Source organism: Bufo gargarizans, chromosome 2, assembly GCF_014858855.1.
Source record: "Bufo gargarizans isolate SCDJY-AF-19 chromosome 2, ASM1485885v1, whole genome shotgun sequence".
NCBI lineage: Eukaryota > Metazoa > Chordata > Amphibia > Anura > Bufonidae > Bufo > Bufo gargarizans.
The window spans coordinates 336,795,395-336,820,999 of record NC_058081.1 but is presented as its reverse complement, the minus strand read 5'-3'; the positions used below and the strand labels follow the sequence as shown (position 1 = coordinate 336,820,999).

Here is a 25,605-nt window from a genome sequence, read left to right as displayed (position 1 = left end):
ATTACATGCAAAAGGAGATATTTCAAGCCTTTATTTGGTATAATTTGGGTGATTATGGCTTACAGCTTATGAAACCCCAAAGTCACTATCTCAGGTCCCCTTCGCTCAGGGGGTATGGATTATTAGCTGACTAGAGGGTGACACTTTGAGCCTAGAATATTAAAACTTTTCACAATATTCAAATTTTAAGTTGCATTACTGAAATAAATGAACTTTTGCACGATATTCTAATTTTTCACGTTTCACCTGTAGTGGAGGCTAGAAGGTAAAACTTCCTATGTGTTTCATGGAAGGTTACAATTATTCAATTATTTTGTTCTTCACAGTTTAAATCACTTCAAATAATTTTAAACCCCTTAATTTATTATTGATTTATTGTAGTACAGAGTATACAAATATTTTATGAAATTTGTTCTAATACCACTTATCCAAGATTAAGGCAGTAATGTATAAACTGTTTAATGCACAACACTGTATTTGAGAGTTAATGTATTAAGCATCCACGTGCAAGTCTTTGGCCACCAGCATTTCAGTCACTGGATGCATGGAGGATCTATTCTTGAGGAAAGTGCTTACTGCTTGATCCTGAGCTTTATCAAAGTTGTACAGGTCCCTAAAGAATTCACACAAAGTAAAAGTTAGTTTCTTAAAATTTCCTTGTAGCAGAATATAAAGTATAACATGTCGTCTATTTTGTGAGGAAGAAGGTATGCAAGCTCTGCCCCTGATGCCACCAGATGTAAGGCAGCTATCCTAAAAGGCAATGTTTGACCCTTTAACAGATGCTACTACCATTTTTCTTTCTCACATATTAAAAAGGTAGTCTCACCAGCAACTTCCTTATCCAAATGTTTGCATAGACACGCCATACAGATGTTAATAAGTCAGTAGATAATTTCAGATCAGTTAAAGAAATCAAATGGTGTAAGGCCACACGCACAAAGCAATGTATTTTATGCACCTTTTCTGTCGCATTATCTGATCCGTTACATGCTGATTGCAAGGAATATCCTCACAAATAACTCATGCTATGTATTGCTAAATTGCATCGCAGGTCCATTTCCGTGCAGAAAATGTCTGCACTGTATTGATGAGGTTTTCAAAATCTCATCTACTTAGCTGGTACAGTATCATGCTGTGGATTTTTCTCATAAAAATTCACGCTTAATATTAACAGTGTGCAGACACCCTTAAAGGTTGATGATCACTGATGCTGGTAATACTCTCCAAGTGCAACAAGCACAAAACGTTGCCATTTCCAGATTTCAGGTAATTGCAGCAGAATCATTATATCTTACCGATACAGAGGACGAGTAAATTTCATCCGGCCCTGCTCTGTTGCCATTTTTAAAGCCAAAGGAATAACTTCTTCCCACTTAGAACGAATACAAAGTCGTAACCACCTACATGTGAGGAAGAAAAAAAAACAATCAAAATGTTTGTAAGAATTCGATAAAGTATTCCGAAGGGAAAAATTAGTGTAATTATATAAATCCAGATAGTCACAGGTATAAGTTTTACATCAGCCTTGCCACTTAAAAAAAATGTCAGTAAGATAGCAGGTAAAGGCGATAGACAACAGTATATTAATGAAATGACAATCTCTCTGGACAGAAAACTATAACCACACATTTTTAATTGTCCAACCGCTGGGGAAAGAATGTTAAAAATGATCCCAAAACACATTTTGCCATCAAATTTTGGTATAAATTAAACCAATATATAAACTACAAATTGGCGTGGTAATGAAAAGCAGGAATTGCTGAACCCCATATGCAGTGGCGCATCTATACCGGGGGCAGGGGGGGCAGATCCTGCACTTGTGGTCCGCTGCTAACGGCAATCCCCAGCAAAAATGCATAAAAGAAGGATGACCACAAGTACCACAATAGACATCCTACACAGGATAGTGAATGTGATAAATAATAAAACAAAATAACAATAACTTTCACAAAGACAGGTGCACACTGCGGTCTTACTAAACCCTCTGATTTAAAATTGATAGATTAGCCAACATATCCTGCTTGGAGGACCTGTCTGAGCCTGAGCACCGCGCCAAGGTTTCTCAAGTAGCTCGGGACCTAACGATAAACATACCTGTGCCGTGTGGGCAATACCAGGAGCCAGTGGGCAAAATGAAGGAGCGCAAGGTCCGACTCACAGCAAACTCCCAGTTACCTCCAGCATGCAGCCATGCTTACAATGGGAGGAGGGAGAGCACTCTGAGTCCCACCCAAGACTGGCTGATATAGCCCAGGCCTCACATGTGCACCAGAATGCTGCCTGTGGATGGAAATATAGGCGCATTCAGTCTAGGAGTTTTTACACCTCTAAATATAAAACTACAAATTGGCGTGGTAATGAAAAGCAGGAATTGCTCAACCCCATATGCAGAGGCGCATCTATACCGGGGGGGATCCTGCACTTGTGGTCCGCTGCTAATGGCAACACCCAGCAAAAATGCATACAATGGAGGATGCCAGCAGCGGACCACAAGTACCACAATAGACAGTAGGATATGTTGGCTAATATCAGTATGAGGGTTTAGTAAGACCGCAGAGTGCACCTGTCTTTATAAAAGTTATTGTTATTTTATAAATTAAACCAACCAATAGGTGGAACAGCACAAAATACTGATAAATTTGGTACATCTTCAGACTGCCTGGTCCAAAATCTTGCATACTGCCACTAGGGCTATAAGATATGTCAAATCTAAAGCTAAAAAGTTACCAGCAGATGGCAGAATACCTTCACTAGCATAACAACTGTTTTTGAACGGCTACATTATGAACAAATTGTAGGTCTTTGTCTTACATACCTAAATAGAATTTCAGAGTTCTTGACAGCATTGAAGTTGTACACCTCTTGCATACGCTTCACATGAGACACAGGCAATGGATCCTGCACAGAATGAAAATGTAAATGGAGTCCATATTCTATCAATATAGTATTTGATGAAAAATGTATATATTCGGACACGGGTCATTTTAAGAGTATACAGTTTGCTAACCAATGCAGAAAATCAAGAATCTGTCCTTTAAAGAGTTTGCTCCACATTTAAAAATATGACCTAGGGGATAAATTATCATGGGGTCTGACCTGGAGAACAGGGATCCTGTATCTTTCAGGACATACAAATGACATGCATGAAATTTTGTTACTTTCGGTCTAACAAAAAAACCTTTCAAATGTTTAAAATGCCACAATATTACAAAACATACATTTAAAACATAATAAAAGCCATCAATACAAAAGGTTCCATTAATAAATACTTGTAAATAAGACTTGAGAAATGATGGGATTTTTTTTCGTTATGGTGCTTAGCACCAAGGGATGCTACTCCAGTAAAAAATAAATTTAAAAAAAAGGTGCATGTGCCGTCCCCTGCCATAACTAAGCAGCAAGAATGGTGGAATGGAAAAGTTGTGTGTGCACAGTCTCTGCTGCTGTAATAGCAGATACACGGTGTTCTGCAACGTCACCCTTTGCCCCTATATCTGTATTCATGGTGGAGTGCATCACATATTTTTTATTGTTTGTTGACTATATATTGACCTTAGAAATCCAGCTTGTCTGTTCTAGTGGTGACATTCCTGAGGACCTGCTCCCACAGAAGCATTATAGCCAGTGAATGACCTTGTATGAGTACCTCACCTACAGTGAGGAGCAGAAGTATTTGAACACCCTGCGATTTTGCAAGTTCTCCCACTTAGAAATTATGGAGGGGTCTGAAATTCACATTGTAGGTGCATTCCCACTCTGACAGACTAAAAAAAATAATAATTATATACAGAAAATCACATTGTATGATTTTTAAAGAATTTGTTTTGCACTGCTGAAAATAAGTATTTGAACACCTGAGAAAATCTGTGTAAGGCCGAATGCACACGGCTGTGAGCGGGTAGTGGAATCCCGGCCTGGCATCCTGCTGACAGCAGAAGCGCACAGCGTCATTGGTTGCTATGACGCCGTGCGCTTCATGCCGCCACTGCACTACAGTAATACACTGGTATGATCTATACGAGTATTACTGTGGTGCAGCGGCGGCATTAAGTTCACGGCGTCATAGCAACCAATGACGCCGTGCGTTCCTGCTGTCAGCAGGATGCCAGGCCGGGATTCCACTAACCACTCAAGTCCGTGTTCCACGGCCGTGTGCATTCGGCCTTAATATTTGGTACAGAAGCCTTTGTTTGCAATTACAGAGGTCAAACGTTTCCTGTAGTTCTTGACCAGGTTTGCACACACTGCAACAGGGATTTTTGCCCACTCCTCCACACCGATCTCCTCTAGATCTGTCAGGTTTCGGGGCTGTCGTTGAGCAACATGGAGTTTTAGCTCCCTCTAAAGATGTTCTATTGGATTTAGGTTTGGAGACTGGCTAGGCCACTCCAGAACCTTGATATGCTTCTTACAGATCCATTCCTTGGTTATCCTGGCTGTGTGCTTCTGGTCGTTGTCATGTTGGAAGACCCAGACACGACCCATTTTCTGTGCTCTGACTGAGGGAAGGAGGTTGTTGATCCTCTTACTTTATACACGATAACTGCGTATAAACAGAAGGTCTACCCCTCAAACGTCACAAAAACTCCTTCGAATAAAAACCTAGGCTGAATATATAGAAGCCGAGTACATTTAAAACATAGCTTTTACTAGTAATAATTAAAAGATTAAACCCACAAAGTGCTCAAATAAACGGTGAGAAAAAGTATAAAAAATATTAGGTACTTTATTACACATGGATTCATAAAAAAAAAAAAAAAAAAAAAAAAAAGAAGGTTTGCCAACATGCTATTGACAGATTCCCTTTAATGCCCTAACCATTGGTTGGGATAGGGGCTACGACATCCCTACCTAGCAATACGGAGCACCTGCCCCGATAGGGACGAACCCCGCCCGGAACCTTTCCCTTATAGGGGCCTAGTCCCTAAAAAAAAAGAAAATCCCTCAATCTCATGTCCCAATATGACATGTTTCATCCCTCTCTGGGGCATATCAGGGGATGGGTATACAAATGGAGGGTAAACAGTTTGAAGATCAGAGGCGTCTTGATGAAAAAAGAGCATTCCTCAACTGACGGACATAAAAGACGCAGGTCATGTTGAGACCGGAGATTGAGGGATTTTTTATTTTTTTTAGGGACTAGGCCCCTAAAGGTTCCGAACGGGGTCATCCCTATCGGGCGGATGCTCCGTATTGCTAGGTAGGGACGTCATAGCCCCTATCCCAACCAATGGTTAAGGCATTATTTGAGCACTTGGTGGGTTTAATCTATAATTATTACTAGTAAAAGCTATGTTTTACATGTACTTGGTAATATATATATATATATATTTTTTTATTTATTTTTTCAGCCTAGGTCTTTATTCTAAGGAGTTTTTGTGACGGTTAAGGAGGTTGTTGCTCAAAATCTCACAATAAATGACCCTACTCATCCTCTCCTTAATACAGTGCAGTCGTCCTGTCCCCTTCGCAGAAAAGCATGCTTCACAGTAGGGATGGTGTTCTTGGGATGCAACTCATCCTTCTTTTTCCTCCAAACTTGATGAGTAAAGTTTAGACCAAAAAATTCTACTTTGGTCTCATGACTTGGGTAGGGGAACCTTCCGTGCAATGCATGATTTGAAACCATGACGGCGTAGTGTTCTACCAACAGTGACTTTTGAAACTGTGGTCCCAGCTCTCTTCATGTCATTGACCAGCTCCTCCCTTGTAGTTCTGGGCTGATTCCTCACCTTTCTTATCATCAGCGATACCCCACAAGGCGAGATCTTGCATGGAGCCCCAGTTCGATGGAGACTGACAGTCGTCTTTAGCCTCTTCCATTTTCTAACAATTGCTCCAACAGTTGATCTATTTTCACCTAGCTGCTTGGCAATTCCCCCATAGCCCTTTCCAGCCTTGTGGAGGTCCACAATTTTGTCTCTGGTGTCTTTTGACATCTCTTTGGTCTTGCCCATGGTAGTAGTTGGCGTCTGACTGTGGGGTGGACAGGTGTCTTTAAAGAGCTCAGACAGGTGCTACTAAGTTAAATTAATAAGTAGAGTAGAGGTGGACTTTTTAAAGGCACAGTAACAGGTTTTTGAGAGCCAGAATTCTTGCTGTTTCTCAGGTGTTTAAATACTTATGTTCAGCAGTGGAAGACAAGTAAATTCTTTAAAAATCATACAATGTGATTACCTGATTTATTTATTTTATTCTGTCTGAGTGGGAATGCACTTACAATGTGAATTTCAGACCCCTCCATGATTTCTAAGTGGGAGAACTTGCAAAATCGCAGGGTGTTCAAATACTTCTGTTCTTCACTGTATTACATCCATTATCCATTTTTACTAGCTGTCTAACTTGGGATATCCTCTTTAGTCTTGATAGACAAACAATAGCACTGTAATGTGCTGTAAAGAAGAGTTCAATAGATAATTTTTATACCCTGGCATTAGGTGAAACATAACTTAGAACACGATGTGGAGAGAGGAAGGTAACAGAGTTGCGGCACTCACCAGGATGGAGATAGTTATCTTTATTGAAGCTTCCTTGGAAGTCGATACATTAAGGATCCAGGGGCGGACACAGTGTTGCAGGCGGCGACGGCCGTTTCGCGCGTAGGATCACGCTTCCTCAGCGGCCTGAGGAAGCGCAATCCTACGCGCGAAACGGCCGTCGCCGCCTGCAACACTGTGTCCGCCCCTGGATCCTTAATGTATCGACTTCCAAGGAAGCTTCAATAAAGATAACTATCTCCATCCTGGTGAGTGCCGCAACTCTGTTACCTTCCTCTCTCCACATCGTGAACTTCTGCCTGACGTTTTCTATTGCTGAGCACCACGCTTTGGATACTTTCATACCGCACGTACGCTGACCTGGATACCTAAACGGTTTCATTAGTGGGGGCAGTACCGCCGTGTTTCTTCTTCTTCTAGCGTTTATAACTTAGAACACCCCTAGCTTCTAACTTCCTATGTCACTCAAGAAAGTCTGGCTGACTGTTGACCAGATGCAAGAAAGTCTTCCCAGCTATCCAATTAAAAATAGCTTCCAGTCTAAATAGATTCAAATTTCTAACTCTTCTTGATCTAACAGCTGGAAATGTGAGTGTGCCCTGGTCCCGCTGCTCTGAATCAGGAGAAGAAAAAAAACAAAACAAAAAAAAAAAACAAAAAAAAAAAAAACACAAAAATATACTATTAAAGTTTACCTTTACCACAAGTGACTTGTTACAGTAGGTAACAATGAAAGAAAGAGGGGCAGATGGAACTTACCATTGCAGACTGTAAAGGCCCCTGTACACTGCCTGATGGAGCAGGCGATTGTCGGGAAGGAACACTCACCTGCTCGTCGGTGGAGGAGAGATGCATTTACATGCTGCGATCTCATCCCCATAGAGAATCATTGTTTGTGGGCAGCAGATTGTGCCGTCTAAACAGTCTCTGCTGTCCACAAACAATTTAGGTGATCACACAAAAAAAATTAACTATTACCCGATGGACTAGCGTTTCGCTTATTCATTGGGTAATCAGCAGCACCTTTAAACGGGCAGTTTATCCCTAATGAGCACTTGTACAAACGCTAGTTAGCAATAATTTGTCTGAATACTGGGCAGTGTAAAGGGGCCTTACTTTTTTTTTTTTTTTTTAAGACACATTTTTGCAAACTCCCCTCTTTTCTATGCAGTGGTGCTACAATTCCTGACAAAAACAATGGACTCATCACACTTAGAGGATGTTCACTCGCTTTTCGCTTTTTTGTAACTTTGTTTTGTAAAATCTGCGATATGCGTTTTTGCCATGATGTTAAAAAAAATGAACATTCTGGCTTCAGGGAACATTTCTTTAAAGCAATGAAATTCTATAAAAATTGTATATTTGTATATTCACATTAGTCTGGGGTTAAAAAGGAATGCTTACAGATCTCATCGAGCTGTTGGCCTTGATAAGAGAACTGTCAACTGAACAAATGGAATGAATTCTAAAACTCCTTCAAGATGGAAGTGTGACAAGAGATGTTAGTTGTTCCCGTACACCTCTGTGCAAAATATCCAGCAAATATAAACAATATGGGAAGGTTATAAAAGGATAATATACGGGCAGACCAAGGAAGACCTCAAAGCATCCGGATGGAGAACTCAAAAGACATACGCCTTGAAAACAGAGAACGCACAACAAACAAATTAAAACCGGAGTCTGTGTTGTGACAGAACTGTAAGGTATGGACTGAATGATGGTGCAGACTTTCACTTGGCTTTTCTACATTAAAATCCCATAAAATCACTAGTCCTAGAGTGTGAATGATTGGATTAAAGTGATATGCAATAAACTATTATAATATTGTGATGAATCAGGTACAATGCTGGGATTTTTAATTTGGTGCCATTCTAATGACACATAATGATGACTGCCTGAAGAAACCAATAACATTTTCCCACTGTTATGATACTGGGTTGCATGTTAGGTAAAGGACAAGGGAAGATCACAAACAGAAGTTTTGGATGCTTTTATGATGCCATCATTATTCAGAATGATCATACATCTTGCTACAGAGCAAAGAGTTTTACAGTTTTAGTGTCCATTCACACGTCTGCAAAATTTGTACAGTCCGCAATTATGGGGAACAGATGCGGACCCATTAATTTTCAATGGGGCCGGAATGTGCCATCCGCATTTGTGGATCCGCACTTTCGTTCCACAAAAAAATAGAACATGTCCTATTCTTGTCCGCAATTGCGGACAAAAAAATAGAACATGTCCTATTCTTGTCCGCAATTGCGGACAAAAATAGAACATGTCCTATTCTTGTCCGCAATTGCGGACAAGAAAAGGCATTTTCTAGGAGAGTGCCATATTGCCGGTGTCTGTGTTTTGCGGATCCGCAAAACACAAATGGACATGTGAATGGACCCTTAGGCTAAATGCACATGAACACAGTTTATTTCCGTGTCCGTTCCGTTTCTTTTTGCTGATAGGATTTCATTTCAACGGGTCCGCAAAAAATGCGGATTGCACACCAATTGCTGTCCGCATCAGTATGTCCGTTCCGTAGCCCCGCAAAAAATAAATAAAAAACATGTCCTATTCTTGTCCGTTTTAGGCAATGTTACAATAGATCCACCCAAAAAAAAAAAAACGGATGTCATCCGTTAATTTTTTTTTGCGGACCGTAAAACACATACGGTCGTGTGCATGTAGCCTTATTCTGGAAAGGCATGGCCAGCAAACTGCCTAGGTAGCGAACTGAACTGGCCCATAATACGGCTCCATTTCCCAAAACTGACCTATCAAACCCCTCTAAGAGAACATTGGAACCAGCTGTTATAATCAGTGGATGCGGAACCACTGTGTCAACTAATCAGTTTGACTTTGGGCGAGACCTAAGGGTGTTATCCTGGCAGTCCCCTAGTATTCACCCTTTAACCCCGTACAGGGATCTGAATGTCGCTGCAAGGGAGCCACCAGGCTGCTACCTCCTAGCTAAGTCCCAGGGTGGTCGACAGCTGACCCACCAGAAGAAGACACTGATGCAGAGCACTGAGGGATCAGGCAAAACTTGGGACAGTGAATACCGGAAAGAGGTCCAAGTTCAGAGCTGGCAGCAGAGAGTTAGAATGTCAAACACGCAGTACTGCAGAATTAGGTAAGGTTTAATGAAGAATATTCCTAACAGACACACAGGAAACGGTGCCTCGTGGGCACAAGCTGCTGACATAACATCAGCTTGACATTGTTTATCATTGGTGACGTCCTTGCTTCTAAGAATTCATGCCACCATTAAAGCCCAAGGGGGAGCCACAAAGTATTAATTAGGAAATTTATGTTGATAATTCCATCATTTTACCTCTACTTGATCTGTAAGACATATGTCATCAATTAAAACAATTTACTTTTATTTGTTGAGGTATTTTTCAGAAGCAAGAATGTTCAGCTTTTAAACCACCATGGTTTTGTGTCATATCATAAACCAAAAAACACATTGTCTAGGTGTAGAGATTCCATAGTTTTGACAGGGGTTGCGCAAAAATCTAAAGAGTAAAAGACTGATTAAAGGGGTTTTCTGGGATTTTAATATTGATGATCTATCCTCAGGATAGATCATCAATATCAGATCGGAGGGGTGCTTGGTGTCGGACGAGAGAAGGCTGCGCAATACGGATACAAGAGAAAACACTTTGCATAATAGAATGTGACCTTATCTCCATAGCAAAGCAGAAACAATTACCTTAAGAAGCAAGATAGTCAGAAACTCAATTTGCTGATGAGATGATAATTCTTTCAGGTCTGCTGCAGTGAATGAACTCAGATCACTCTCCTTAGCCTAAAGAAATGGCAAACAGGATGCTCAGTTTTGTGTTAAAATAGTGTTAAGAATATAATATACATGACACACAAAAGGTCAACATGGATTAAAAATAAATATAATCATTGTCTCTAATATTGCATTTTTTAGGTCTACTGATTGTTCTCAACCAGTTTATTTTAAAGACACTTTTTTAGGAGAAGTTTTAAGGGATTGTCCAAGCACTAAAAGCACATTTACACAGGCCGTCTTAGCAGGCAACTATTGGGAAGATGTATGGAGATGTGTGGTCACTGCTGCAACCACTCGTCCTCACACAGTTAGTTTCCGGGCAGCAGACCACCACTGATTACCAAGCATGATCTGCTGTCCTTAAACGATCATTCAGGTGTCCGCACCAATGATACTTTCAACAGAAGAATGAGCATTTGCTTGTTCATTGGGTGATTAGCGGCAGCTTTATACTGGCCGAGCACTCGGATGAGTTCCCAGGGCCAGGACCACCCATCTGTCACCCAGAGTGATCATAGATTGGGTACCACTAAGGCTACCTTCACATTAGCGTTAACAGGGTCCGTACTAGCGATAGCCCATGTGTGCCGCTTGAAGTCTGCTCCAGCCCCATTCTCTATAATGGGGGCGGCCCAGAGGTCCGGCCGCAGCACGGCAAACATGCAGAGAGGCGGCCGGACAAAAACTCCAGCTGAAACAGACCTGGGTGATCAACGGGTCATCCAGCCAGTCATTTCTAGAAGGGGAATATCTTCATCAGAACTGTTATAAAATTCTTGCCAAAATTCCAGTGGCGGCTGCATGTGTTCGTCCTCCCATTGTTTTCAACAGAGCGCTGGCATTCACAGCCTGGCAGTTAAAAGCTGGGACCGCACCAAGAAGGGATGTGTCCCTCCTTGGCATGGTGTGTGGACAGCTGCCGCTTGAGGCCACAGCAGCTGTCTGCTCATGGCTTATCTCTATTTAATGGAGCAAAGTAGCAAGTGGGTCCATGGTCCGTGCACAAAAGCAGCAGACACCGCTGTTTCTGCCGCAGCATACTGTACATGGTGGATTTTGACAGTGTCAAAGTACACCATGTGAACAGTCCCTGAGGGCACAGCCAACAGAGCATATGTCGCAGTTGCAGCGTGGTTGCGCTGTGGTCGAGTACTGAAGAGCTGCAGCAGGTTGCCATTGTTAATGGATGAGCAGCACCGGCGATACCTCATACCTTGAACCTATTAATACAGACCCTCTAGAGCAGGCATGCTCAACCTGCGGCCCTCCAGCTGTTGTAAAACTACAACTCCCACCATGCCCTTCTGTAGGCCGATAGCTGAGCTGTCCAGGAATGATGGGAGTTGTAGTTTTGCAACAGCTGGAGGGCCGCAGGTTGAGCATGCCTGCTCTAGAGAGTGTGGTCCTACTTTGTTTCATTAGAGCAGTCGAGTCACAACCACGACAAACCTTGCGGTTTGGTAGTATCATTATCTGTTCTATTTAAAGCCAAGACCAGAAAGGATCTGCATCTCTTACCTCAATCCATCTGTCCGCAAGTTTGATGCAGGCATTGGCAAGAGTCATATCATACCTGCAGAAAGTTCAGAGGGGAAAACTGTTAATTTTATGTCAGAATGATGCAAAAAGAAGCAGAAATGCATTAAACTGCATCAGGACTCAGGCTCAAGGGAAACACAAAAGAGTTGCATATGGCACATTTTATTATACTGCTGCATTTTAATTAAAGGCTTTTTTTTTGCCAGTACCCTAATCTAATTTTTGAAAATCGTCCTTCCCTACCTCTAATCTAATTCTGAACAGCTCCAAATACGTGCTTATTTTTTTATCCAAATTTACTGTGCTCCCCCCCCTATTCCCAATGTCACATCCATTTGGCCTAGTGCTCATTTCCAACCCGGCTTATGATTATTTGCACTGACTGCTGGTCAACCAATCCCTGAGCGCAGTACATGGCTGTTACTGTGCATGCATCAGGGAAAACGCTGTTTCTTCCGCTGGCGCTTTCATCCAACAATGTACCAGATGTCGGTGATGATGCCCATACATTGTCCAGCAGGAAAGGAACCAGAAAGCCAAAAACTTGAGTCATGTAACCAGATCAGAGATGCAACAGTTGGTGGAGTATCAGGAAGGTACGTATATTAGAAGTACTATTTCGTCAATGGGTTACAGCCATTTTTTTTTTTTATTGTTCCTAAAATCGACTTTATTATGGATCTTACTTGGGCAAATTTTAATGGAACATCCATGTATTGATAACAGGGTTTTCCAGAACTTAAAGGGGTAATTCCCATCTTGTGAATCAGGTGTAATTAAATGCCAAATAGCATAAATGATAACTTACAAAATATATTCAATTTTCAGTCTTCGATCCTTTTTCAGATATCTGGACTTTGATTTTTGTTGTGTTTACACTTGGTAGCCTATAGTTATGGCCACCACATCGATACAGCAGTGGTGGCCGCGATTGCGCAGTTTCTTGTAGCTGTGCTGTTTTCCCATGGGTGGCTGGCACCTTGGGAGCGTGCACATCAGAGCTTTCTACCCGGCCACCTCTACTCAGCTGCATAGATGTCTATGGAAGGCTTCAGGGCAGGGGCGTAGCTAAAGGCTCATGGGCCCTGGTGCAAGAGTTTAGCTTGGGCCCCCCATCCCTCATTGCTTTGTGGCCAGGGGCAGGGAAGCACTTAGCCTTCCGGCTGCCTGAGGCAAAAATTTAAACTGCACCCCCCCCCCCCCCCCCCCAACCATGCCAAATTCTTGACCTAACACCTTCTCTCCAGCCAGAGGTGTAACTTGACCAGCATGCACCTTCTATAAAACAGGTGTCTTCTCATGTGGTACAAGGGTCTTTGGGGCCCCTCAGGCTCCTGGGCCTGGTAGCGAATGCTACCTCTGCACCCCCTATATCTACGCCTCCGCTTCAGGGCATGTGCTGATGCTGTTCCATAGAGTTATAGATCTGCTTGCCGCACCATCCTCCACTGATCAAAGAGCACGTAACTGTAGATAAGATCCCGCAGTGAGTCTGTCACTAAATTACTGTTATAATAACAGCGTTTAGTTCAGAGACTGCTCACTCTCGGACTTGGCAGCACCTCTGCAGGGTCGGAACAATATAACTGAGTGATCGCGACAGCCACACTTTTCAACGCTGGTTGTCACGATCCAAAACCTGCTACACTATTCTTGTTTTACCACATACTGCTACACTACCAGCAGCAGGAGCATGCACGATCTGCCAGACAAACTGTCAATCAAAAGCAAACATCCTGCCCACAGCACAAGTGCAGGCAAGAGGAGGATGCTGGAAGAGCAGGGAAAACCCCTTTAAAATATTGGGTATGGAAATGGGAATAGGAAAAGACTGTACAATACTACAGGTGGAGGGGTTGCTTATTGCAGCACATTGGGTCACTGCTTACATTTTATATCATGCACTAGAACAGAAAGGACAGCTGCAATATGCCTGGATACCTTTCCCCTGCACTAGATAGCACAGATTATCTGCATTAAGATGTTGTGTAAATTAAGTAATGTCATAGTAAGGCAAGTTCACACCACATTTGGGTGAACTTGTTCACCATATGAAAGCACATATGCCAAGCACGGTCATAGGCAGCAATTACCCTGTCGGAGGCTAAAGGTGTGTCCTTTATGACTTTTTATTACAGTAGTGGAAAGTTCAGCAGTGACTTTTTAAAATATATAAGTAGGGGTCTTTGGTCACCTCCTGAGATGATGCTTGTTTATAGCTTCATGTCAGAACTCCACCTCACAGGGCCTATTCATAGGTTGCATGTCCTGGGCTACTGTATTTTTATTCTACAGCTACTGCGCATCTTTCAGGTAGTGTACAAGGGAAGCAGAGCAGCTGTATTGTACCCAATGGGAACACGTCATGCTATAAATGTTTGGACAGAGAGAGAGAGAAAATCAAATTAAAGACGCAACAAGCAGAAACTCACTTTGGTTGCACTGGTGGCATGCCAGGCGTGTGCATCCACCCATTCCAGTCAACTTTATCAAGAATCTCCACCTAGATACACACAAGCCAGATACATATCGTTAGCCAGTGCACAAAACATAAAACACCATGTAAACAGTGCAGGCAATACATTTACATTCATGTGATCTATGATTGTTATGTCAAACTAATGAAACAAAAATATATCTGCATATACCTTGTCTGAGAAGTATGAATAGAGGAACGTTTTCCACTCCTCAGTGGTTACAGTCTTATAAGCAAACACCTGGATGTACGCTTTCAAGAACCCCAGAAACACATCTATAGAATACAAAATGCAAAAAATGCAATGAAAAAGATCTCACAATGTGCAGTCAAATGTCATAAAAAACACATGTTCAACTCAGAGCACTAAGACGAGATAAAGTGGTCAGCTCATCCTCCACTGCTCTGGACTTGGCGCGATCGGAACTCCTGGAGTAAGGCAATTGTCAGGAGCAACAAACTTCCAGCATCAACCACCATCCAGTAAAAACTTATTATCTTTTAAGAAAATTCTAATAAAAATAAGTCTAATAAGCAGTGCAGTAAATCCAAGTTTATGTGTTTCGGCTGAGCCCCTTAATCATAACCGGACCTCACATGGATCTCGAAAACTCCCCATTCATTGCTCCACTTGTTCTGCTAGATCTATTTCAACCTGTCAGCTAAGGGGATGTGACCTTTCTGCTGCAGCTGGTGGCAGTTGAAGGATGTAACTAAGCAAGTGCTTCCATCTCAGTGAGCAGGACTGAGAAATTATAAAAAGAGCAAACAGCAGATGGCGCTATACAGATAGTTTTTATTAAATAACTCAGTAGCTAGAATACATATTTAATTACATGCAATTACAAGTATCCAGGTGCTGGTTTGAACTCTGTAGAATATTTTTCATGGGACAATCCCTTTAAGGGCCACATATTATAAAGGACAGCTTTGCTGTACTGTTAGCCCAAACAACACAGAAAAATATTGTGCATTTTGGCTAATAGCACCTATGGGCTCTTTCACACGAGTGGATACTGTGCAGGTAATCCGCTGCGTGAATGACAGCCAAGCCCCGCTCCTAACAGCGGAGACACGGAGCAGTAACATGACTGATAATGCTCCGTGCCTCTCTGATCTTTTTACTACAAAATCTCGGGGACAACTTTATCTCACCGTGATTTTGTAGTAAAAAGATGACTGATAATGCTCCGTGTCTCTGCTGTCCGGAGCAGGGGTTAGCTCTCTCTCACGCAGCGGATTACCCACACTGCATCCGCTATTGTGAAGGAGGCCTAAAAGTTCCTGTACACCTTGAATAGCAGTGGATGCTGCCTTTAAATCCAAAAATTATGTTACATACCTGGTCCTCCAAGAAGCTGCTCTAAGTAGAACAAAAGGGCAAATCCTTTTTCATAAGGGACAGAGGAGAAAGCCGCATCCACATCAACTTCATGTAGATTGGGGACCAAGTTTGTGAGAGGATTAGTGGCACCAAAGGTGTTAACCTGCATCCAAGGCAAAATGCACAGAATATTAAGAGAACTCTCAACACCATGATAAGCATTGGTATAGATAAATGTGTCATGTGCCAGCTATATACATGTCATCACTGCTGGCCAATCAATGACCACAGTGATGACGCGTTTAGGCATGGCACATAACTTCTGCCTCTGGCTGTGGCTAATGTTTGACTGGCGGAGGTGACGTGCATGTACATGGCACATTACACTTCTGGTGTGACGTCACAAATCCAAAGGAACCGGAAAGGGAGCTCATCGCTGGATTTTGTTTTTTTAAACTTTTGCACCCTGCCAGACCATCTCAACAGGGATTCCCTGTCTTGGAGAAAAAATTAGATTTTTGTAAAACTTACCAGTAAAATCTTTCTCGCTCTTCATTGGGGGACAGAGAGACTGTGGGTATCGCTATGTCCTCTAGGAGGCGTTGACACTAGTAAAAGCCGTTAGCTCCTCCCCTGGCAGCTATAACCCCTCCAGCCTGGAGAGAGAGCTTCAGTTTGTGAGAAGCAGTAGGAGAAGCAAGTAAACCAACAAAAAACGTGGAACAGCAACAATGCCAAGAACCGAACCAGGTTCTAACCAGCAACAGCCACACTGTGGCCGAACAATAATACTGTGTGGGTGCTGTGTCCCCCAATGAAGAATGAGAAAGATTTTATTGGTAAGTTTTACAAAAATCTCGTTTTCTCGCCCATATTCATTGGGGGACACAGAGACCGTGGGACATCCTAGAGCAGTCCACAGGGAGGGAAAACCACAGACCCATGGGGCAAGCACCCCTGCAGACAACTAAGAACTGCTGCCTGCAAGATCATGCAGCCCAAGGCGGCACCTGCCGATGCATAAGCGTGCACCTGGCAGAATTTAGCGAATGTGCATAAGGAGAAGTAGCCGCCCTGCACAACTGTTCAGCCGAACCTTGAATCCTCCGAGCCCAAGAGAGCCCACCACTCTGGTGGAGTGAGCCATGACACCGAAGGGCGGAACCCTGCCCCGGGTGCAGTATGCTTAAGCAAATGCAGACGTGCAATTGCCACCCTGGAGGCCGCCAATGCCTAGCGAGGACCCTCCGGGATGACAAAAAAGGAGAGTCCGTACGCCGGAAGGAACTGGAAGCTGGCAAATAGATCGCCAGAGCCCTGACAACGTTCAAATGACCCAACTCCCTTTCCCTAGGGTGTGAAGGGGAGGGACACAGTGATGGAAGGAGTTTCTTCATTGAAATGGAAACCAGAGACCACCGTCGGGAGAAAGGAATGAACGGGCCGGGGAACCGTATATGCCTGTCAGAACTAGAAGGTTCCCTGCAAGAGAGCGCCCCAACCCGGACACCCGTCTGATGGATGCGATAGCCACAAGAAAAAAAACCACCTTCCAGGATACATAGCACCAAACCTGACACAGCAGTGAAATAATGGCCAAACCAAAAACCTAGGACCGCAGGATCCACCCCTGCTAAAGGGAAGCGCTCAACGGAAATAAGTGGTCCACCAATGTCCCCCGAGCTGAAGAGGCTTGTGGGAAGACTGAAGCTGGCTGATAAGCCACTGAGAAAAAAAAATGCCTGAATGAGGCATGTTCAACCACAAGCCAAGTAATCAACACATTGGAAAGGTAAAAGTAGAGACAATATGAGAATCACCGGCGGTGGAGTTCCGTCAGTGACCGTGTTTTGACGGTGTAACACTGCTCGACGGAAATTTCGACCAGACCAAGATGAGAGAAAAAACTCCTGCCTCGAGGAGGAAGAGCAGAAGGGGTGTTCCGTTCCAGGAACGAAACTTCATCAACAGTCGTGACAGCACCCCTGCTCATCCTGGCGTGGAGAGTCTTGTAGTCTAGCCACGGAATGTGCAGTGAAAAGTCACGACTACATCGGACTGACATGGCAGTCACTAGTCAAGTAATGAGAGAGGTAGTTGTAGATGTATAAAAAACACATGTTCAAATCAGAGCACTAAGACAAGATAAAGTGGTCAGCTCATCCTCCCCTGCTCCGGACTTGGCGTAGTACACCCAGGACCGACGGGTAGGATTTGAAAGAAACGTCATAGCCCAACAGTCGGGCCCAACAGACTTGGAAGAAAAAAAAAACACAGAACCAATACCGTGCATCAACATAGATGAGGGGAAGTAGTAACGTAGAAGCTACCAAGGTTTGCGGAGTGGCCGTGAACCCCGAGCCCAAGGAAAAAGTGCCAGGGCGAAGCCCATTCCTCATCCGAGACTGGCACTACACAGAAGTAGCCACCGGATGATAGTGGCGGTACCATACTCCGCCTAAGGAGGAGGCCATACAGCATACGCCACCGAATTCGGCGGTAGAAGAATCAGTCACCTGACGAAGGAACCGTGCAGGAGGAGCCAGAGTATGTAAAGGCTACTCCCGGACCTCTGTACCGTAGGAGCCGCAGCATGCCTCGCCAGCACAAACTGAGGGGCAGACTAGGAGTCCAGTAAAAGTCATGGTACCATACTGCCTCAGGGAAGGAGAGCTCATCTTAAACCCTCCACCTGAGAAGGGCGTTGAACAGGAACAACCGCCAAGCCAGCATCAGGGTAGAGCGCCTACCTGATGGAATGCCACACTGCAGCGACTGCGAACGCACTAGCAGAGGAGAAAACGCTGCAAAGCTGAACCAGAGTGCCAGCACAACCACTTCCCACATCAGGACTGGTGGATAGCAGGGCCGTCTTTACCAAGGGGCAAAAGGGGCAGCTGCCCTGGGCCCAGTTGCTCCTGGGGGGCCCAAGGCAGCTGCCTCTTGAGCCCTGCTAGCTACTGCCCCGGGTGTCAGGCTGTCGGCTACACAGGCATTATGATCGTACTGTGCTAATGATCTTAATTCTAGGACCTTAATGAGTTTTGATCTAGGACCTTAATGACATCATTACCATGTGACCAGTAACCTAGCAATTACTGGTCACATGGCTATGAGGTCATCACAGGTCCTACAGAAGTTAACTGTGGAGCTTTTTTGTGTAAAGATTACATCAGAAAAAGGTGACAGGGGCTGTTATGTTAATATACTGTAAACTACTGTATAGTGGGGTGCTGTATACTGTGTGGTGGGCTGTATATTGTGTGGTGGGCTGTATATTGTGTGGTGGGCTATATATTGTGTAATGGGCAGTATATTGTGTGGTGGGCTGTATACTGTGTGGGGGCCTCTATACTGTGTGGTGGGCTGTATACTGTGGGGGGCGTGCTATACTGTATAGTGTGGGGGGCTGTATCGTGTATAGTTTGGGGTGCTGTATACAGTGAGGTGTTGTATACTGTGAGCTGCTATACTGCTCTACTATATACTGTGGGGTACTGTATAGTGTGGGGTGCTAAACTGCATACTGTGTGGTGCTGTATACTATAGGGTGCTATACTGCATACTGTGGGGTGCTGGGGTGCACTGTAACAGTAGGGTGAGCCGAGCCCTGGTCTCCTTCCTGCAGAGCGGTGCCCACTTCCAGCCCAGAGCACTGATCCTGAGCCGCTGGAGTCTGTAAATACTTCCAGTTCTGAAGTCATTCACTGTACTCTACCAGATATGTGGATTTTTTGTGTGTGTGTTGTGGTGGAGGGCGTGATTGCCTGCTAAGGTGTGGGAAGGCGGGATCCAGGGGGCCCAAGTAAATTTTTGCCCGGGGTCCAATCAATATTAAAGACGGCCCTGGTGGATAGAGAATAAAGAGTCAGTGCAATACTCAACTCGCTGAGACGTAATCACAATATTATGTGCCATGATGTACGCACTACACATTGTTGAAGACACATTGGTTCAATGGAGGACCCTGGAGATAGGGGACGCTAGGACACATGAGTGGGGCTGGGCAACCCAGTGAGGAGAGAGGTTGTCATATTCATGCCCCAACCGACACCGAAGGAAAAGGACACAACGTGGAAACAGCCACAGTATCCACTGGTGGAATACTAATAAAAGGAAGAGTACAGGGCACCAGCGTGTATTGATACTCGCTACGCTCCACTTGTAGAAGAAGCTAATGCCTATATAGCCCAGGATTAGTTGAAGTGCAACATCCAAGATGTGTACTCATTCCCCACAGGAGTGGATCACTGTGGAAAGGGCAATGTTGCAATTATCCCACCAATGAAGGAGGGTAATGCTTAAGGCAAGCACTGCACTCAGTGGTAGTGCAAGTACCCCACCATGAAGGGTGGCAATGCAGTAATGCATCTAGCAGGAACTGAATCCAAGTAGAGAGAATACGCCCCTTACGGAAAGGGCAAGGCATATGGAGAGTCTTGTAACAATACCCCATCTACATAAGGGGGTAAGATATACAGTAAACACTGAAGCAGGGACAATGCCATAGCGTCACCTATGGAAGAGACTAATGCATACAGTCAGTACTGCCCCCAGTGGGAATGCAGTTCCGCCACCTACTAAGAGGGGGAACGCCGACTGCCGGCTCTGAAACAGCTCTAGTGCGGTTAGACCCCATGGAGGGAGGTAATATCCAAGGGAGTACTGTATCCAGTAGTAGTGCAAATACTCTGCCTAAGGAAGGGGGTAATGCATACGACAAGTACTGCTGTCTACCTCGGACGCCACCTTGGAAGATTGCACCGGAATCACGGCAGAGACTGAACCCCCCCTTCAGACCAAACCTCTCCAGGGAGAGGAGGGTGCGTCTGAGCGTGACCCTAGGGAGGAAGGGTGGGGGTGTGGAGGTGACCAAGAAGGAAAATATGCTGCTCTGGCCCGTTGTGTGCAGTCTTAACTCTGTGAATGTCGTCCATGGCGGTCGCAGACTCGCCGGAGGGAGTTAACCAATCTACTCGGGGGTGGAATGGAAACTTCTAGAGGTTCACTCACCGGATTGCGTAGTAGGGCGGCAAGAATTTGCGCCAGATGAAGCCTTCACCCCCATCCCCCCACCCCCCATACCCGGGGATGAAAGATTGCGGCCTAAGTCATGGACACGGCCGACCGGAATGCATCACGCTCTACTGACAGGCGGGCCGGGGCACAGACGGGGAAAGTACGCCGCCCGGGACGTAGTGACATTAGAACCGCCCTCCGGCCGTGAGATGCATCACGAGCCGGGGGAAGGAAGGAGTAGGCCCAAAGTGAAGCCGGGGCCTAAATTTAACGGCGCCCGGACACAGTGCTGGCACCAAACGATCCCACGGTTCTCTTCTGGAGCAGCGCGCTTAGTGCCCGCTCCCTGGAAGGGCGGATTATGGCGCTGGGGAGCGGGAACCTCCTCCGCTCCCCTCCAGTAGCGAGGTAAAAAGAAAAAAAATTCAGAGCACAGTGCTGTGCTCGGCCACCCGCTGTGCCTAACAGTCCCTGCAGGAGATGGTGGCAGTTAACCCCCTATGTGCCTGTGCAGTGTCGGCACATAGGGAGGGGGGAGAGAATCCACCGGAGGTCCAGGGCTAGGATAAATGAAGCCTGGTGCCTAGCCCAGAGGGAGGGGGAAGGAGGGAGCCCAGTGAAAGGGGTTTTGAACACAGAACACTGGGTATGAGGCAATTGCTTTTACCACTGAGCTATCAGCTATGTGCTCCTTTGCCAAATAGGGAGGAAGGGAGAGAGTTAACATACTCACCTAGTCCCGTGTACCCACCTTATCTTCCTCCTCTTCTCTTCACCCTCCCTAAGTGGGCCCATAATGGTACCTTCTCGAGCAGGGTCACCGCCTCAGCAGCTGGCACCGGAGTGGCAGGAGTCTGGCAGGAGGGTCTCCTCTTTGGTGGACCTAGGTGACCCCTTGGCTGGCGGGAGCAGGGGAGCGAGGCTGCCCTGGTCCACCTTGTCTTCTGTGGGGGAGGCAGCAGCAGTGTGGATGACCGACACTGGCGCAACTCTACCCTGGGAGAACAGGGAGGCGAGGTGACCACTGTTGTCCCATCTGAAAAAGAAGGAAAAAATAATAAATAAAAAATCTTCAGGAGATCCCTGAGGAGAAAAAAACTGAAGCTCTCTCTCTAGGCTGGAGGGGGTATAGCTGCCAGGGGAGGAGCTAACAGCTTTTACTATTGTCAATGCCTCCTAGAGGACATAGCTATACCCACGGTCTCTGTGTCCCGCAATGAATATGGGCGAGAAATAGGCACTGATCCTGCACCTACAAAAATAAATTCCAATCTTTATTTATGCCAAATAGGAAGCGCCATGGACTATAAAACTCTAATGCAATCATCTATCTATCATTATCGAACTACATATAAACATATGGTAATTTGCCCCGTCCATTTCAAATGTCAGAAAAAGCCGAGGAGTAAAACGTTTTGGGGTCTGAGGTGCAGGTTACTACCATCATGCTACAACATATAGGTTGGCAACTTGTAATATTTGTTGTCCTGGTATGTACTCTATTTTGCCCATTGTGGTTGTGTAACCAGTTATCAATACACGTTGCCAGTATTAGTGTATATATTTTGATGATATTTCATGTTTATTTATGATTTAAGTCATTAAAACATGTTGCAGATCACAATGGTAAAATGCGAACTGAAACGAGTGTGGTGGCCCACATTAGATACACGGAAAGGATGTGGTTAGCATATGCTATTTTTCTACCTGGATTAAATGATAACTGCTTATATCTACATTACCAGGTGTAAAATTACCACAACTCCTAATATACACACATCTAAAAATACAGTTTTCTACATACTGAATTCTGAAGCTCTTTCCATCCCCCCAAAGCCTTGAACTGTCGGAACTGCTCCCCATAAAGAAGTCCATCAATTCTCCTCTCCAGATAGACTGTGTGACCTTCATTTAACCTGAAACAAAAAAGCTGCAACTAAAATATATTCTTGAAAATATTACAGAGGTTTTCCGTAATTCGGTAAAGGGGGTGTTTTTTCCCCCCAAAACAGTGCCACTCTTGTCCATGGGCTGTGTCTGGTATTGCAGCTCAACCCCATTAATTTCAAAGAAGATGAGAGTCAATATCAGGCAGTGCAGCGACAGATGGGTCCCTGTTTTTTAGATATAGCACCACATTTACTGATCCTGGACAACCCCTTTAAAAAGACAGACAAATAAGAGTGTCCATAACTTAGAGACACAATGCTATAACAAGGGCATGGCCAGGAACAAGAAAAAGGTTTATGCAAGTGTTATATCTTGCCGTATAATTGAAACACCTACAATAAGCTCCTTTTTTATTCAATCAGCCCACAGATTTCACACAGGCACCATGCCGAATTTTCCAGCCTATGGAAATATCAAATCAGTCGCCAAAAATAAATTATCCGCGGGACCTAAGTGAATGTGATCAGTAGGAAAAGACCGGATAAAATACTAGTTATCTGGGACAAACACTCATTTTTATGAGCAAGGCGGAATTCCCTTCGATTTACTACCTACAGAAAGTGAGTCAATATAACTGCAGTCCCATAAGGTAACATGGAAGTTGATATACTTTCCTCAGCTAAAAACTAGTTGCCAGGGATGACAGAGACAACCATGTAAGGAGATAAATGAATCAGAGAAATGTACATACCAGAAGTTTTCCCAGGTTCTGTTTGTAACCAAGTTTCCTGTCCAGCTGTGTGAAATTTCATGTGCAATGACCTACAAATTAGACGGGCAGGAGCTACGTTACTGACGTCCGGTAGAATAGACATTTGTACATATTACGGAGTCATCACTCAACAAAACCTCCGTACACTGGAAAAAGTTGATATGTTCTGGGGGAGACTATAAAGCTTAATCATTGAAACCCATCATAATGCTTTTTGTTTTTCAATATTTGTTTTCGTGGTTGCAATTTTTCAAAAGTTACAATTGTAGAAAAAAAGGTTATATCTGCAACTCCAATGACAATTAAATGCAATGCATGAACCTTTAACGCACTGCATATGGGGTTATAACGAGTTCTTGTGCGTTATGAATTTTAGAGAGCTGGAGAATGAATTTAAATCCAGAATATAGTAACTACAGTTTTTGATATGTCATAGGGACAGAAGTGTTGATCGTCTGGGGTCCCAGCTCTGAGACCCCCCAACGATGACTAGAACAAGCTTATTCTCGCTGCTGAGCGCGAGACTGTAGTTGGTTTCAATAAAAAAAGTCTATAAGCTCGTCTAGAGTCTCTCGCTCAGCAGAGATGAACACTGGAGCAGTTTAATATTGTATTTATGAGCTCCTGGCTACTTCCGCCAGATAATGAGGGAGGGGGGGAATGCCACACCCTGAGCATGCTGCCTAAACGCAATGCAAATGAAGAAAAAAAAAAATATATAATACATTTGACTTTAATCTTCATAGGCTTCCATCTAATGTCTGTATTAAAAATGCAGCAAAAAATAAAAATAAAAATAAAAAATGGCTGGAAAAAAATAAAAATAATAATTACAAACAGGAGTGAAAAGTTGCAAATGTTGGGTGTACCATAATTTGTGACCTTTTTACACAGGTGGTGCAATTCATTTGATCCATTCCCCCCTGACATTTTTTTATGGCATTAGGATACTCACACTTGCTAGAGATCGATCACCAGCCTGAAAACAGAATACAAAAAACAGACTCAGAATGATCACCATTATGGTCAGAAAACAAAAAAAATAGCTGCTAACCAGAGAAAAAAAAAAACAAAGTAAAAACCTTAACCACGGTTTCCAGGACCAGTATATTGATGATCAGTAATAAATATAAAATCAGTGGGGGTCTGACACCTGGCACACCCAAAAACCAGCTGTTAGGAACATCTGCTGCAGTACCCAAGAATAGCCACTATTAGGGCTCATTCACGTGACTGTATTTAAATGTCCGCATCTGTACCGCAATTTTGCGGAATGTATGCAGACCCATTAATTTCCATGGAGCCAGTGAGCTGCCCGCATCCGTACTTCCATTCCACGGCCCTGCTAAAAAGATAGAGCATGTCCTATTCTTGTCTGTAATTGTGGACACGAGGCATTTCTATTGCAGGGCTGGCCGTGCAAAATGCGGAACGCACATGGCCGGTATGCAGATCGCAAAAAACACATACAGTTGTCTGAATGAGACCTTAAAGTGAATGGATCGGAGCTGCAAACCCAGACACAACCCAAGGGCAAGAACGAAAGAAAAAACAAAAACAAAAAAAAAAAAAAAACACCCTCTCTCATTTCTAGGTGTTCAATGGATTTACTCAGTTAGAAAAATCAAAACCAGCAAAAAATTTATCCAAATGGAGATGTGAAAAATTAAAGACTATGTAAAAGAATATAGAGGGCAATTACAGGGCAATAGCCTGGCACTCATTTTGGCATGTTAAAGGGTCTGTCTCACTTCAGCAAATAGTATTCATTATATAGATTAAATTAATACAAAACACTTACTAATGCATTGTGTGTCCATATTGCCTCCTTTGCTGGCTGGATTCCATCACAATACTACCTTATGTGCCCTCCTACAGTCCTGGCCACCACAGAAAGGCAAGCACTATTTTCTATAGTGTGCAAGCACAACCACCACTGATGGATTGCAGGGTGGTAGAACCATAGAAACAAGCAGTGTATAATGTGATGGAAAAATGAACCCAGCCAGCAAAGGACGCAATATGGACAATCACAATACAGTACATTACTCAGTGCCTGGTATTCACTTCTTCTACATAATAAATGCTATTTGCTGAAATGAGACATCCCCTTTAAGTAATTTTCCTTGAAAGTCAGCAGATTTGTACCTATGAAACTGGCTGACCTGTTACATGTGCACTTGGCAGCTGAAGGTATCTGGGTTGGTCCCATGTTCATATGTGCCCGGATTGCTGAGAAAAATGCTGTTTTAATATATGCAAATGAGCCTCTAGGAGCAACGGAGG

The 25,605-nt window shown here is 44.0% G+C and overlaps 1 protein-coding gene across 1 annotated transcript in view; it reads right to left on the bottom strand.

The window, feature by feature from the left end:
* Positions 1 to 356: 356 nt before the first annotated feature.
* The window catches only part of LTA4H (leukotriene A4 hydrolase), a 60,881-nt gene continuing 35,632 nt past the window's right edge, over positions 357 to 25,605 (bottom strand). Inside the window, exons 9-19 of the mRNA XM_044280581.1 lie at positions 24,275 to 24,298; positions 23,299 to 23,369; positions 22,462 to 22,573; positions 15,657 to 15,801; positions 14,487 to 14,590; positions 14,271 to 14,341; positions 11,818 to 11,872; positions 10,210 to 10,305; positions 2,819 to 2,901; positions 1,299 to 1,403; positions 357 to 613 (exon numbers count right to left, since the gene is read on the bottom strand). Coding sequence (XP_044136516.1) covers positions 493 to 613; positions 1,299 to 1,403; positions 2,819 to 2,901; positions 10,210 to 10,305; positions 11,818 to 11,872; positions 14,271 to 14,341; positions 14,487 to 14,590; positions 15,657 to 15,801; positions 22,462 to 22,573; positions 23,299 to 23,369; positions 24,275 to 24,298 — 987 coding nt within the window. The 3' untranslated portion in view covers positions 357 to 492. The remainder of the gene's footprint in view (positions 614 to 1,298; positions 1,404 to 2,818; positions 2,902 to 10,209; positions 10,306 to 11,817; positions 11,873 to 14,270; positions 14,342 to 14,486; positions 14,591 to 15,656; positions 15,802 to 22,461; positions 22,574 to 23,298; positions 23,370 to 24,274; positions 24,299 to 25,605) is intronic.